Raw genomic sequence first — 16,555 nt, 5'->3', positions numbered from 1 at the left:
TAGATCCCGGAGTGAAGGAAAAGCTCTCTGTCGGACACAAATAGACGCGCACAGGTTTACCCAATTCCGAGGCGCAAGAGGTGTCAAAGGGAGGAAAAAGGGGTCAGCGAGTATATATATATGGGATGGGTTGGTCGTGCGGGGAGAGGGTAATTTCGAGGTTCGACGCGTTCGCAGGCAATCAGACGTAGTACTCGTTGACGTTGAGCGCGCCGGGGTCGCGTCCCTATACGCAGCTCTCCTGGCTGGATATAAGGGGCGTGCGCACCGTCACGACTTCCCGGGGGTAGGGGGGCGGGGGGTGCTGGTGGGCCTTGAGCGGCAGGGTGTCCTGGTGTTGGAGGAGGCTCGTCGAGTTGATTGGCGGCGTGCCCGGCGTGGCTATGGTGAGGCCGGGCGGTGACAGCTGGTCGATCTGCTTGACGGGTGGCCGGGCGTTGTGGTCGATGCACGCGTAGACCGTGGCCTCTTTGGGGTAGCTCGGGGACTGGTGCTTGCCCCCGATGATCACGCCGGTGCCGTTGTTGCCGAAACCAGCGAGGCTGCTCAGGCCACCGAGGCTCGCTAGCTTCGCGTCCGCTCCGGCTGCCGTCGTCAGGGCTGAGGGCCGCGGCAGGCACAGCTCCGCGTACGTCACTTCGCCGCTCAGCTGCGAACAAAAATCATCACATGTTCCAAACAAGGATCCTCTCTCTCTACCTTATTGGTCACTAACTATACATAATGTGTACCGATTGCTACGTGTACATCATTTTTCCATTCTACTATCGATACAACAAAAACACCCCTATTTTTAGTTTAGTATATGTTGTAGCGCTTGGATTTACGGTGCACGGTTTATCTTTGTATAATCATGTGAAATTTGTTGAATGGGCCTAATGCCAAAATCGTTTTTATGCCAGAGAGCCTTAATGAATTATCTACCCATGTCTAACAGAACGAGGATTCAGGATCAAGGAAGCGCGTATACATTTTTGTGCCAAGCAGCTGCACAGAAGCTTACGAGGAACAGCTTACATTTACCCTCTGGCTTAGGCAAACGGGCAGATAGATGTATATCGACGCGGTGAAGGGCTAATACCCGTAAACCTCGAAATAGGGCTCGGCTAATTTGACGTAACCCAGTCGTGGGCTGCATACCAAAACCGCGTCTTTCCAATTGGTCCGGAACTCGGGGCGTCGCTTCTAATCAAGACGGTATAAAGTATTCACGGAGACGCGAGCGAAGAAAACACAAATCAGCACGACCGATGCTGAGCTATACTCTCGACAATCGCCGCGCACATCGAAAATGCTCCCTCCTCTGCACTATGATCATTACAGAGGGGACGGGGCGAAATTACTCGTTACGAGTATAGTAGCTAATACAGAGTTCGTGCTGGTAGAGATGAGAGAGATAGAGAGAAGGGGGTGCCAAACTCTGACGAGGGCGTTGCATGCATGTGTGTATGTACATAACGGGGTTGGGGTTGGGGATGGGGGGGGTGTGCAGTATAAGCATAGTAGCACATACTTAAACTCGTTTCGCCGGCTAAATTAACGCGATTTGTTAAAGCATGAAACGCGAGTCGAGTGCAAGAGAGGGGGTTGTTCTTGTTGTTCATGCACGGGTGAGAGGTAGGGATGATGTTTCAGGGGTGGGCTTTTGTTGTGGAACTAATTAACTGAAAGTTCGCCGGATGGAGAGTTGTGCTCGTGATGCCCCAACCTCGTGCCGGCGCGCGTGTCCGGATCCTGTGTGCGATATGCAAGTTGGGCGGCGATGCCTGATGCGCGGTACTAAAATCGATGGGGGTACAGCTTTGGATACGCGCGTGCATGTGTGTAACGTGCGGGTGTTAAAGCTAGAGAGAGAGAGAGGGAGAGATACTCACCGGCAGCGTGGGATAATTGTTGTAGTCGTTGTGCGATGAGTAGGTCGGCAGGTGATTCGGTTGCTGGCTCCCCGTAAGCGAGGTCGTCGAGTCCGGCGTCGTTTGCACTGCCAGCGGCGTGCCGGCCGTCGACCCTGTCAGCTGGTAGTCCGAGTCTGTGGGCACGACCATTGCAAGGTTTTTTTTTTTTTCTCTTAGTCCTCCTTACTACAGTCCCGTTTTAATGATTTTTAGGGTCATCAAAAAGAAAAAAAGAAAAAAAGAAAAAACCAAATATCTGGTGGCAAGTTACTCGTGTTATTGTACAAAATTAATTGAATGCTTTTAATTTTGTAAAACGAGTTTTCGCGCTTTCGAAAGTTACAACCCTTGATTGACGTAGTTTGTAAAGCTCGCGCGAAATACTCCCCCCTGAGCCCTTTACGCGACAAATTGTTATTCCATGGAACGAGTACGTAAAACTTTTTTAATTGGAACGAATGTAGCAAAACACGTGCACTTGTAAAAATGAGTCCTACCTTTGTTCGTGGGCACGACGTCGGGGTTGCGATCGTCGGCGTCGTACAGATCCTCGGAGCTCGGGGCCGTGGCCTTTTTGAGGGGCAGGTCTCCCGGCCTCTGGGCCCTACGGTCGCTCCTTACCTTCAGCGCCAGCAGTACCATGACGGTGCACAGCAGCAGGACGCTTATCACGCCGACGAGGATCCCGAGTATCGGCGTCATTTCGAAAGGCACGGGGGTCCCTGTGAACAGTACGCGCACTACTCCTGCGCATGCATTTCTCGAGTTTGCCAACAATAAAACGCGTGACGCAAACAAACAAACAACACGTGCAGCATACATGGGTTTTTATTTTTTTTTTTTTTATTATTATTATTATTATTGTTTATAAAATATAGCCACGTATGATCGATGAGTACAATTTCCCGAGAAAAACGGGACGCGGTGCTCTTTTTCGCCCCACGCGCGAGCCGTCGTAAATCCCGAGCGATCTTTGAACACGGCGAGCCCGTCGCGCGAATTTATTTCACCCCGTAAGGTATATGCAGATCGCACACTTGTGCGCGCATAATTCGAGCCCAACCCCCCACCCGCCCATCCGTATACACACATTCGGCTCAGCCCCCTTAATAACTTTGATTCTCGAAGCGCGTGCTCGTTCGCCCGCGGAGGTGTATACCTGCGGAGCACCACTCGAGTTCCTCCGGCAGCGACGGCGCGTCGGGGAAGAGGACTTGAATATTCTCTCTACTACTTGTACCTCCTCTCTCGTCTCCCGTGATTTTTCCGGGGCAAAACGTCGAGCTCCCCCGCCCTCTCCTCCCTTGTGCTTGCATATTAACGACGTCGTCGCAAGGGAGCGAGAGGGGAGCTTTTGAAAGCCGATATTCATTAGGGCGAGCGAAGGTCGGGATTTTTGTACTTGAAAAAATGCTGGTGCCGTCTACATCTGTATTTTCGGATGCATCTGTTTACCGCATCGACAATTCGTATATTGCATAAAAGAAAACATCAGATTGGAAGTTTTCGAGTTATGGCTGTAGTGCCGAAAACGACGCCGATCACGAGGAAAGAATAGGAGGACGATTTTTTTTTCTTCAATTTTTTATTTTCGAGTAATGCTAACGCGTCCCCGGCTCGGCGATTATTATTATAATTATACGACTCTGGTAACATTTTTCGTTGGATATCAGCCGAGTTTTGAATTATTGACGATGAATTAAAACGAACGGCACCTCGTATACTGTGCGACTTTTTTTTGGTCAATGTCAATTTATACACACACATTTTGCTCGGGTCGCTTAACCAGGTTTACTGACATCGCGTCGATACACCACCCACATAAAATTGACGGAGAAAAATTATGACATTGTATCCGGAAAATTGTCAAACACGTGACATATATACCAAGCACGTACACACGGACAATGAGCTTCAAGGGGTGGGGAATTAATTTAAAAAAAAAAACACAGTCAACTTACCAGTCTGCTTTTCGGCGACCTTGAGGGTGAAGCCCTCGAGGAGGGCGGGGTCGCTGCGTCCCTTGGAGTTGACCGCGTAGACGGCCATGCGTAGGACGCGGCCGGGCTCGAGGTTGTAAACGCCAAAGGTCGCGGAGTCGCGGGCGCTCACGTTCGCCCTGAGCTGGCCGCTGTGCTGGTCGTAGACCTCGAGCTGGAAGTGCTGGGTCTGACCGCCGTCGAAACCCGCCGTACACTCCACCGACAGGGATTGCGTCGTTTGGTTCGTCAGCGTGCAATTGTACGGTGGCTCCGGCTTACCTGTCGACCGAAGGGGGGTGGGTTTAAGTACAAATCAATAAGCTACAACAAATTTACTTTGAATTGTTTTTCTGTAAGAGATAGCGACACGACCACGTTAAGTTTGTTTTTTTTCTTCCGTTCTTCCCCCAGAAATAAACATCAAACGTGACTAGCGAGCGACGAAAATGTCAAGTAAGTGTGCAAGTAGATAGAGGCAACTAACCAGTTGTACGGTAACAAGAGTGCAAGGTGACGCGCTAAAGAGCTCGTCGGAGCTCGTGGGGAAGATTTTCAAGCGGTTGCTGTTGTACGCATACGTAGGGGTGTAGAAGTGCGCGTCGCGTGGGTAACGAATCGCCGTCTCAAACGAAATGCTCGCGGGCACGATGACAGTGAGCACATCGCGCGTGCCGTTGTTGTGTAACAGTTGCGCTGGATTATACGTATGTATATATACATAGGAGTTATCGCGCGTGTCGCGGTGTCACGGCTCCTGATGCCGCCACGGCTGTCTTCATTATCAAGAGCCGTCGTCGTGTAACTCGTTTGCGTCACGTATAGCTGTCGAGAGGCGAGAGATTACTCGCACACCCACGCCCGTTTGTTCGTGGCTTTCGGAGAGTTTCGTCCTTTTTCTTTTTCTTTTTCCTCTCTCTGACATCGATCGATTGTATGATTGTTCCCCGAAATAACAACTGTACGACCGTACGATCGAGTTATTCCATTAGGTGTATAATTTTTCGATTTCCGCTGTATACATCATTCAATCGAGTTAAAAAATCAATGATCGACCGGATAATCGGATAACGATGCTGCAGGATCAGGTTAACGATAATCAAGGATCGGTAAAACGAAAGTCGCGTCCCAAATGAAATTTCGCGTATATATATAAATATATACGCCGTTAGTTGGTGTGTGCGAGTAGAAAAGGATGAAAAAAAAGGGCTCACCAGCGGCGATGATGTGGAAGACGCAGGGGGTCTTTTGCTGCCCGGCGGCGTTGCTGGCCCAGCAGGAGACGGTGCCGTAGTCGAGCTCGCTCGCGGGCTTGTACGTGAGGACGCTCTGGGCCAGGTCGGTCGAGTCCTCGTGGCGGGCATCCGGACCATTTGCCATCTCCTCGGTGCTGTTGAAGGCCCAGCGGAACTTGTCCGGGGCCGGGTACGCCTCAACCTTGCAGAAGATGCGGGCCTCCTCGTGCCGGGCCACCCCGTAGATCCGCTTCTGCTCCGGCAGGCAAATTGGCTTGTCTGCGCGGGGAGAAAAACACCCGTCAATTCTCCACCATCTCTCTATACCCACGAGTTGTTTCGCTACGATATAGATACTTACACATGATCTTGAGCTCGACGTTGTTGCTGAAGCCGTCGCCCTCGACGTTGCTGGCCGTGCAGGAGTAGTTGCCGGCCTGCGAGCGCTTGACCTTGCGCAGGGCCAGGCTCGTCATCTGCACTATCATGCCCTGCTTGGCGTTGTTTTGCAACACGTTGCCCTGCCAACAGGATAAGAAATGGTAAATAACGTCACTTATATAGGGCACAAAGTACAAATTTTTTTTTTTTTTTTTTATACTATAGTGCTCTACGTCCGGCTCCTTTTTAATAAGGGCACTACTATGGGCACTTAGCACTTGGGAAAGGGACAAGGAAAGGGATGGGAGGCCTCCCATCACTGGGAGGGGGGTAGGGGGAATTAGGCAAATTTGCTGCGAGAAGGTCGCCTAAACCCTCCTCGAGGAGCATTGCGTGGTGAAAAAGCTCATGTGAAAGACACAGAGGTACTTTGCCCGTAAAAGTCGCACTGGCCGGGAATTGAACCACGGTCTCCCGCGTGCCAATCCACGACCTAGCCGACCGAGCCACCGCGCGCTCTTACACAAAGTACAAACATGAGCGCCCGAAGGTATTAGTGCACGAGTCGCGTGTAACGTTTTTCTTACCGAGGGTGAAAAGTGGGCCCAAAGTGATACGTGGCTGATGACGCCAAGGGAGGAAATTTCAATTTAGTTTCGAGACGCGAAAGGAGAGCAGAGATAGAGGGAAATAAAAGGTGGGTTGTACACAAAAGCAGCGAGTCGAGTTTCATTATATGCGGGGCACGGCCGAGGCATACATTTTTCTGCTTATTTCGCCGGCCGCAATGAATTTTCACTGGCTGCCGGTGTTGCAGTGGATGAGACTTTTTTTTTCCCCTCCGTCTCTAAACTCGGAAAACTAGAAATTCCGGTGTAAATCGGCAAAGGAATTCGCGCCCAAAGGGGAGGAACCGCAAATACTTTGTCGTCTCTGCACTTTCTTACACGCGAAGAGCTCCACCAGCCGCTGCTGCTTCGTTTTTTTTTTTTTTTGCATGAAAACGCGGAGAAAGGGAAGGGAAAATTCGAGAGCGGAAGCGGTGGTTGTTGCTAGACGAGTTTCGGATGAATTTTCGGGGTGGGAAAAAAAGGGTGCAATAACTCACGTTGTGCTTCCAGATGACTTTGTACGCCGGGGGATTCGCGTTGACCTGGCACTCAAAGTACACGTCGTCGTCCTCCTCGATGTCGTTGGGATTCATGCTGGCGCCGAGTTTCAGGTTCAACGTAGGGACGTCTGCAATCGACAACGCGGGACCATTTCGTTAAAATCAGCCTCTTGATTCGCAAAACTTGAAAGTGTATACCGAGGTACTTACAGTAGACGTTTAATTTCAACGAGCCCTCCTCCACCGCGCCAGGAATGTGTGAATTTTCCGCTCTGCAGGTTATCAACTTGCCGTTGTCCTCCACCTGCGGGGTGAACGTCAATATCGACGACGTCACGTTTCCGTCCTTCGACGACTGAAATCAAACATTTAAATCACCCCGATGACGATGATTAATATACATGTACATTGCCGTTTGAGCGCGGCAACTCGTACACGACGATTATGATCGTACGTTGCACGTGAAACCACACACACGTTTGTATATTATTCAAAGGCTTACAAAGTGTGCCAACCATTCGAGTGACCTCGATATTGCACTTTACCCGCAAACTACCGGAGGGCTAATCACTTCTCGTTTCACATAAATTTAAATTAAATATTTATACCAAAAAGCGACAATAAGACGTGTGTGTATATTATAGACGTGGAACGTAAATTGTTTCTAAGGTTCGTTAGCGGACGGAGACTAGGTCAATTTAATATTCATGTGCGAGCGAGCACTGAAAATATAGCAGGTGGGCAGTACATGTACAACAGCGGCCGAGCGTTGTGGCCGACGTTTTGTGTCCTTTAAAGGAAATGTCTTGATTTCATCGAGCGTGAAGGGAGTTTAATTAGAACGGGACCCTCGAAGCGTCCCTCCTCTCGTGGGATAAAACTGGCGAACGTCTGCGTATAGGTGCCATTCGTTTCCAGCGAAACTCGAAATAATAGCTATAATTGAGCAACTATTTCCTGCAAGACTGACCCAGTTGTACTTGTCTCCTCGGGGTAAATTTTGAAATTTCGAGAGAATGAAATTTGAAACATCTATAGGCTAAAGAAGAAAAAAACAAAAAAACCCCCTTTGTTCTGCCTGTCGAAAATCAGCCGCGATGAACATCGCAACCTCTCCATATCCACAGTCGGATTTGCTAGTCCAGCGGTGGTACGGCAGCCTCTATAGATTCGGGCGCGACAGCCCGTTATCTATTACACGGCCTCATACAGTGTATACGTATACACGCGGGCTCACGCGCCTGTACTCTCAAACACCCAACCAGCGTGTATAATTTCTCTCCAGCAGCAGGCCTTGTGCATACCCCCTCTGGCAATTCAAATCGCGGATCACGTGAAGTCGGGCTGCGTATACGCCACCTTTACCATATACATACACACACCCCAAGCCCCCCCCCCATATGTGGGTGCATGTCTGTCTGTGTACCAACTTCATCTGCGGTCGACGCGTGATGTACTGCCTGATGAACGTCGATTCCCACCGGCACTAGACTCCGACATGACAGTCATCCCCGCCCTGTACACCCATGCATTCGTGGCCTATATACGTACAAATATATAGGGAGCATCGGAACCGCGGGTATATAGTGTTACTGTACCGCGCGTTTCCGCAATGCATTCGGAATCGTCGTGTTCCCAGCCTCTTCCGGCTTACTTGCACGCGCCTATACATGCATACACCTAAGCTCCGCGGGGTAGTTAACCGACTGCCACTGGATTATTGGCCCTGATCTTGGGGAATCAGCGCCGTTCGTATATGGGCTCGAGAGTAATGAATCGGAGCTTTCAACTGATGCACGCTATCGTGTATGGCTACGTGCCATACGAATATAGACGTGATTGTTTTTCTACGAAACGCACGGCAAGATCATGAAATAATGTCTACTTTACGATGTGTACCGCGTGAAGTGTACAGCGTAGGGCGTAGGGTATAATATGTAGGCTGTGTAAGAATCATCAAGTAGAAATGTCCGAGTTTGGTCAGACCGGCCTTGAACACGATAACCGCATGAATATCAAATCGCCCGGGCTCTAATCTCCAACCTTCGACTTTTCCGAGTTGATTGATTGTACATTTCATGCCTTTGTATACAAATGTACTTGTTTACTCTGTTATACGAAACTCCAATTAGCGACCGATGCAGGATGGATGGATTTTCGATGAGAAGTAAGGGCAAGCGAGTTTCTTATTCTCAATCAAGAGCTGCACCCTCGACCGTAGGACGGTTTGCTTCGTTTTAACGCGCATTCGCGCCAGTTGACGTTTATTACTTTTGGAATTAAGTTTATCGGATTGTCGTTACCAAGCAAGGCTCTTCGATTGTAAAAAAAAAGAAAAGCAAGGGGGCTTCCGATCGTAATCGAGAGACGCAGCGAAACCAGATCCAGCGGTGGAGGGTGGGCCGATCGTAGCGAGATTATCGCGCGGTTTTTCACTCCTCGCGCCATCAACCGGTGCCCGTTGTAATTGCCGCATAGCGTGTGCGCCCAGCTAATGGCCGAAATGATGCAAATACCGATACGGCACGAGCTGATGCCGGTGATTCCCGGTGGCGCGACCACCCGGGCGAAAAGTCCCAGATGGGAGATTTCGGCTCGGAGTAATGGCCAAGAGGGCGTGACGCTCGTTTCGCGCGCTTTGAATAATAATAAACTTCTCGGAGGCGAAGGTTGATTTTTTTTTTTTTTTTTCAGGGAGTGTAGCGTGTAGTCGTTCGTGAAAACACTGGTAAAGCGCGACGGGGAGTTTTTAACGAGGTTAAAAATACCTCGAGAGTATGATTGAAAAAAAGTGTGTAATTACCAGCTCCGACCGGTGTTTGCTCTCGCGAGTGCGAAAAAGACGCGCGTCCTCGGCAAATACAACGCGGGAATCTGCATGTACTTTTAAAAGCAAAATCGTGTGCCCGTCAATTAACTTTCACCCATTTTTCTACTCTGCCGCCGAAGAAAAAAAAAAAAAAAAAAAAAAAAAAAAAAAACCCTCAAATGCAAATGATAATAACGAGTTTACGAATTCGCTAACAGTTGCTACCTGCTATCCTCGGTTATATAAAATACACAGACACGCACGCTCGTTTCCAGGGAGTCACGAATGGTTTAATTTTTGGCGACCAGCAGCTAAAAGAGTCCACAGTCATCCGGGTCACCCCCTTTTTTTACACTCCAGACGCGGTGACACATCTCCTTTTGACTTCATTAGGGGACGAAGAGCCAAACCCCCCGTTCCAGCCCCGTCGTTTTAATCTCGCGATTAATGAAAAGTGTAGGACGAAGTGCCCGCAACATCGCGCTCTCCCTTTCTCCCCTTGTTTGGCGCTCCTCCTCTTCTCTCATTACTTAGCGTTAATTCACTTTGAAACGTCTACTCGAATATCTTATAATCTCGGCTCTCGAGTCTTTCCCCCCATCCCGCCCATATCTTTCTTTCTTCCTCGTCGAATTTTTCTTTTTGACCCGTCTCTCCTTCGCACTCCTTTTGTTTCGCCCCGATTCTTTTGATAAGGAGGACCGACGTTTCATTTATCCGCTCTTTACGGGGTCCCCCAAAGCTCTCCTCTGTCGCTTAATTGATGAAAAAGACCTTCTTTTTTTTTTTTTTTTTCATTCGTCCGCGATGGGTGAAAATAATCCAGAGTCGTCGAAAACGAGGATTAAAACGTCTCTTTACCTGCGAGGTGTAATTGGTGAGGCGCTGGTTGTCCATGAACCAGGTTACCGTTGCGGACGGCCTCGAGCCCACGGACACGCAGTTCAGCTCGTACTTGCGACCAGCGCTCAATGGCGTGTCCTTGTCTGTGTTTATGGTCACCTTCAGCGGACGAACTGAAACAAAAATGGACAATTTTCGTTTTCACCTTTTTCGAGTAAATTCTGGTTTGTCAAGATTCCTCTTAACTCCGGGTCGTCCCTGCAAAAATTTTAAAAATCAAGCGGCACACGGGGTATGTGGGTCAAAACGACATTGGGCCAAAGTAAGGGGCTCCCCGGCTGGTACTCGCCGAGACTTAAACTCCGGCCGCGCTGGTCCTAATGCATTTCGAACGAGTGCAGCCACCGGAAACGAAAATCCAAGTGGCACTGGCGGCAAATCAGCGAACTTCTGTTTCCCAGCGCGAAGCGTCCGGATCGACGACCTATAGCCCTACTTACGGTGTAGCGGGCACGTTGGGTACGTGGGAGCCGGGAGCAGTTTGTTTAACGTAAAGTTGGCGGTTGGAATTTTAGTTTTAGCCGGTTGTGAGACAAGGAGGCTTTGCGTATCAAATCCGTGGGGAAAAATTTTTACGTCAAAAGGGCCATTTTTTACCAATAAAAAGGCTTTCGTTAAACTCGTTCAGCAAAGACAATTCGCAAACAACAAAAAATGTACAAAAAAAAGAATCAAATCTAACGTTTATGTTTTTACATGAAAATAAATTGTGAAGACACCGAAGCAACTTGTAAAAATCAATAGAGTATCCACGTCGCGCAAGGGGTGAAAAAATTTTTTTTCTTACAGCCATTGGATGCACGGATCACAAAAAAGAAAGAACTCTCGAGCGAAGGCTCACAATACTCAAGTGCGACGAATGGGACTGCAAATAAAGACCAGCGAAGGGGGGGGATGAGGGGTGAGGGCGAGAGATTAAAGGAGGAAGAGAGCAAAAATCAGCACAGTGAATTAAGGGGGTGCGAAAGGGAGGGATATAAGAACGAAATGAGAAGGAAAACAAGCGCGGGAAAGATCAAGAGAAAGTGGCGTGAAAAGGAGGGAGTTGCGAGATTCTCCATTCAAGCGACTCGTCTTTTCTCCCCTTCCCTTGCGAGCTGCCGAGCTCGGAATTAAACTTTCCCTGCTTAAAACTTTTGACTCCCAATGAAAAATTTTTTACGTTCCCTCCTTTCTCACCAAGTCCCTTTATCCCGACTGCTTAAGCTTTGCCGACTTCTTTCGCTTTTGCTTACATTTCTATAACTAGATGATTTTCTTTCGTCGCGTTTCTACCTTTTCATTCCCCCTATCCCCCTCGAATTCGAGTGCTGCTCTTTTCTACCTCCCGTCGCTGAATCACTTTTCATAAGAGCATTGAAACGATCCACACGGGACACGGGAATATTTCAAAACTTACTCGTGGCACTTTTCTTTTCAATTTTCCAGAGTTAAAAAAAAAAAAAAAATAAAAAAATGGGGAAGGGGGATCTACGAGGGTCGTAAACACTAAAGCCCCCGCGATCCGAAGCGATAATTCCCGGGGATTACGTACGTACATGGCGTGGCGTAAAAATTAACTGGATACTGGATACGCGACCAAAACAGCGAAAAAGGGGAAAAATAAATACCAACTGCTCGATATTTGCACGAAGCGCTAAGGCCAAAGGTAACATACGGACGCGCGAGTAGTCCCCGGACTTATTGCCATCGCGAATTGAAAATACGCTCGAAGGGAGGGGGGGGCTTTATACGCACGCCTGTAGCGTGGCAGGAGTTTTTGCGCGCAGCCATTACCGCCTGTTTGGCTTTTCCCGTTTGCTCCCCGGGTTCTATGTGTATATACTCCGCCGAACATTATCACTCGTGGGGTAAAACTCTTAGTACAATTTTGAGAGGATTTACAAAATATTTCCGTCTCGGAGAAATCCCTCGCTCCGTTTTGTCGATCGCGAGACCGAAAAAACTCGCGCAGCGTGAAGAACAAAAAAGGCCTTGCTCCGTTAACCCCCGAAAACAAGCGGGAGCTCGGTTTTTTTGAAAATGAATTCGCCGGGAGCAATCTGCGACAAAAAGGGAAAAAGGAGAATAAAAACTCGGAAAAGATGGTCGCTCGACGCGGCTAAAAGGATCGAGGGACTTATTGGAAGAACAGACAGCGCGAGAAACGAAGGGGAGTAAACAGAGATAGAGGAAGGAACGAAATAGAAAAACTTTGGTCCCGCTCCGCGTTTTCTTTTTTCCCCCCGATGGGTCAGAAATTCCAGGGCACGGGTGGGTCAACACGGAGGCGCGCGAGAGAGAGATCAGCGAGTCGAAAAACCAAATGGGAGGAAAAAAGAGGGCTGGAGATGAGGAGGCCGAGGGTGAAAAATAAACGAGACAGCCGTGGGTGAACCAAACGGGAGGGAAAAGCGCGCGATGTATCGGGGAGGTAGGGACGCGTGCCGTACGCTCGCCAACCCTCGTAGTTGTCGCTGCAGTACAGGGTATAAGGGAAGGGGTCACCCGAGACTCACTCGACTCGCACTGGCGCGATCCACGTCTGAGAGGGCCCTTCAGACTCTTCGAGCATCAAAAGCAGTCCCCTCCCGTCTTTCCTCCCCTCGTTCTCTTTGGCCCTTTTTCTAAGCGCGCGGGTCTCCCTTCGTTTGCACACAATCAGACTCGAGAGGGCCGAACTGTTCCGCTCGTGTCATTTCCCCCTCTACACCCTTTCATTGCACCGGTGGGCCGTTTTTCACGGGGGAATTTCGGTTCGTTATTTTAAGCACCATCCGGGCTCAATTTCCAGGGAAAGAAAGAGTTTTCTATTAACTCCCCCACCAAGAGGGGGGGAGGGGGTCGCCCCCCGTGGCCGACCTACGGCGGCGTTTTGTTCCCGCGTGACCAGTCCGTCTGCCTCCTTTTCTCTATTTCCTCTTTCACCCTCCCCTTAGTTATCGCGTAAGAAAAACCGGGGCTCGGCTGTATAGACTTTCCAATTTTGCGCAGTGCGAATTCTTTTGTCTTCGCGGGGTGGTGGCTTTCATTCTTTCGAGCGCGCCGGCCGATCTTCCCTCGGCTTTTAGCGCGAAAAATAAACAAAGAAAGCGTGCGCGACGAGAGATTGTGTAGGTATAAGGTACAGGAGAGTGGCCGCGCCGCACAATGTGGGCATCCCCACCCCTTCGCCGCCGACAAATGCAGAAGCTGTTTATTGTCCGAGCTGAGCTTTTTTAAAGCATCTTTTTCTCTTCCATCCATTGTGACTCTCGCTCCGTTATTGTTACCTTTTTTTTTTTTTTTCCTCTCGTATCGTATTATTTATCGTATCCCACTCGCTCTTTAAACGGGCATTTTCCGAGTACTCGACACATACACGCGTACTTGCGGAAGAAATCGGGGACAAGTGGCAGAGACATGGGTGCAACTACGCAAAGAGATGGAAAACCGGTGAAACATTTCCCGGGTGGGTGTGTACACATGAGCGCGCGGAACTACTACCAAATGGATGCAGCCCCGGTGCGAAATCGTCGGATAAGTGCAGGGACAACCAAAGCGAAATTTTGGATCCCAAGTCCTGAACGTTTTTGCTCGGAAGTGCGCCCGAAAGCGTCACTCTGCCGTCTCCGTACAGCCAAGATGGTATTTTATCGCTGAACGAGGAGGAAAAAGTAGAACCAGCAATTTTATCTACGTACATCCAGCTAAAAGTAGTCGTAGTTCGCGGTCTGACCAACGAGGGTCTGGATCTACTGAAATCAGCGCAGTAGTACTTGCCAAGGCAGCGTCACGTCCCCCGTCGTTTTCTCAGTGACAACGTAATGAAAATAAAATAGACGTTTCGCCCTAGAAACGTTTTCCCTCTCACGCGACAGACAGCTGCTAGACAGTCCTCCGAGGGGGGGGGGGTGAAAATCCTTGGAAAAAAACGAGGAGGAGATCGACGGTCGGAGGAAGAATTTCACTTGTCGCGACTCGCTTTTTCTCCTCGTCTCTTCCTCTTTGGGGGGGAAGAATCGAGGGGTAAATCGCGAAAGAGAGCGATGTACCCTCGTAATTCCCGTGAGCTCTGTTACCGCACCGTCATATCCCCGCCGTTCGCCCCCTTGGGCACCTTGGCTCTACGAAATTTTCCCCGGCCATTTTATACGTATAGTCACCTGATGCAGGGAACATTCCGAAGTTTAATTTCATCAATTTTTCACCCCCCCCCCAAAGTTCGAAGCTCAGCTTTATTTTAAACTCATGCCACCACTGCAGAAAAAAAAAAAAAAAAAAAAAAAAACTGTATGACGTTTCGCAAAGTTTGCTTGTTTTCAGTGTACATGTGTGTGCTCTTAGCCTGCAAATCAGGTGCCCTCCCGTACACGCGTCGTCCAATTTCAGGTGGAAGAGCTGCGGAGAGAGGGAGGTAGACTCCATTACCGGTAAACTGGGCTCTAATTAGTCAGGCTCGATTAGGGAGTAATGCAAGCGTCCCTCCACCCAACCATTATTCTCCATACTGTTCCCTTCTTACGGATAAGTGGGGGGGGGAGGAACAGCCGCTCGATTCAATCCCCCGGCGTTTGCACTGCTTTCTCTCTATCTATCCGAGTCTGCCTAATAATCTCCCCATTCAGTGATTATCGTTCTGCTTATTTCTTCCCCCACCCCCTTTGGCTCTCGTTCCATCTACTACTGTTCTCTCGGGTGCTGCTGGCCCTTATTTCATTGGCCTCTTTTCCACGCCAGAGCTAAGCTGTACAGAGGAGGAATTAAGGGGGGGGGGCTGTTATTGTGCTCAGACGCGCGCTGCTCTGATGCCGAGATCGCGTGGATTAAGGAGAATCCGGGCTTTCTTTCTCTCTCCCTGGCTCGAGGGATTCTCTTTCTCTGGTAGTATCGCAGGAATGGACTGCAGCTCGTTTTTCGGACCCTCTCGTCAATTATTGCGCTTACTTCTGCAATGAATCGGCCTTATTTTCACCTCGTCATCGAAGCACACGAGTACACGCGCAACCGAGGATCTTTATAAATACATCACCAACGAGATGAGGGTGTTTTATACTCCAAAATATTTCCAACTCCACTAGTGAAAAAAAAAAGAGTCAAGCAGAGCTTATCTTCCTTCCATAATGCTGAGACAATAGGTAAAATCTCTTGGTGCGCGGAGTTACCGTATCTCGATGTTTAAGCTATCGAAGCCACGCGGAGCAAAAACGTTCCTCGGTAAGTAAAAATAAAAAAAAAAAAAATAAAAAGAGGGAGAAAAACAGAAAAGCCTGGTATAAAGGACGACGAGAGAAAATCGTTTTTCTCGAGTGCAAAAATAAGACTTCTCTCTCTTTCTTTTATTTTCCCTCTCGTTGTCTGCCAGCACTTCTTCGGGTTTATTTTTACCTTTGTTTTTTTTTCTTTTTTTTTCAGCCAAACTTTGTTATAACACTAAGTCGGCCAGCCGGCAGTGCAGTGGACCAAAAGCTGCGAGAAAAACAGAGAAGGAGAAAAGGCGCAGAGCGTCGATTACGTTTCGACCCGGAAACAGCTTGGCCCCCTCCGCTCTCCCATTGTGCACCAATACTATATATATATATATATATATATATATATATATATATATATATATATATATATATATATATACATGCACCCTTGCTCGCGTTTATTCGCCATCGATTATTCCGCTTCGAGAATTCGGCGATCCGATTTGTCGACCCCGCCCCACCTGACCCCACGGCCCTACGCTAAATACGGGCAAAACTAGCACTCTCAATTAAGGCGCATAAGCAGCTGCAGTAAATACGAGATTTAGCTCGGCGCGATCGTTAGTGCTCTCGTTTGAAAAAAAAAAAAAAATAAATAAATAAAAAAAAAATAAAAGCTTTTCAGAGTGAGAATAAAAACCTACAGCTGCCCGAGTTAAGCTTAATTAAATAAACACCCCACGCCAAGGGCCCTTTTTCCACTGTCGATATTTTCTCGCCATGCAATAACTAACATCGAGTCGCGTTGATTGGAGAATGAAATAATTAACTTGCCTACCTCGACTTCGAGATACTCTGTTGTAAGTGCAGAAAACCAGAGGTGGACAACTCGAAGGCGCAGCACCTCCGTGTGGGCCCTAATCCCGGCCCTATATCTCGAAAGCCGATGGCGCGAGGGTATACGAGTCTCAAAAGACAGCTCGCCGGACACTATACCGCATGGATGAGAAAACGAGAGAGAGAGAGAGAGTTCGCGAGGGAGTTTGGCGGAGAAGATTGCAAAATTACAGCACCCAAGAGAGAGAGAGAGAG

At 48.9% G+C, this 16,555-nt stretch overlaps 1 protein-coding gene across 1 annotated transcript in view; it reads right to left on the bottom strand.

The window, feature by feature from the left end:
• Nucleotides 1-210: 210 nt before the first annotated feature.
• LOC106646724 (neural cell adhesion molecule 2) overlaps nt 211-16,555 on the bottom strand; it is a 201,945-nt gene continuing 185,600 nt past the window's right edge. The window contains exons 6-14 of the mRNA XM_089591267.1: nt 10,272-10,426; nt 6,812-6,956; nt 6,599-6,729; nt 5,471-5,630; nt 5,089-5,388; nt 3,857-4,156; nt 2,393-2,641; nt 1,875-2,029; nt 211-649 (exon numbers count right to left, since the gene is read on the bottom strand). Coding sequence (XP_089447393.1) covers nt 227-649; nt 1,875-2,029; nt 2,393-2,641; nt 3,857-4,156; nt 5,089-5,388; nt 5,471-5,630; nt 6,599-6,729; nt 6,812-6,956; nt 10,272-10,426 — 2,018 coding nt within the window. The 3' untranslated portion in view covers nt 211-226. The remainder of the gene's footprint in view (nt 650-1,874; nt 2,030-2,392; nt 2,642-3,856; nt 4,157-5,088; nt 5,389-5,470; nt 5,631-6,598; nt 6,730-6,811; nt 6,957-10,271; nt 10,427-16,555) is intronic.

The sequence above is a fragment of the Copidosoma floridanum genome, unplaced genomic scaffold (assembly GCF_036245765.1).
Source record: "Copidosoma floridanum isolate Cflo_tuat_1 unplaced genomic scaffold, Cflo_Japanese_pri ptg000013l, whole genome shotgun sequence".
Taxonomy (NCBI): domain Eukaryota; kingdom Metazoa; phylum Arthropoda; class Insecta; order Hymenoptera; family Encyrtidae; genus Copidosoma; species Copidosoma floridanum.
This window is presented reverse-complemented; position numbering and strand designations above follow the sequence as displayed.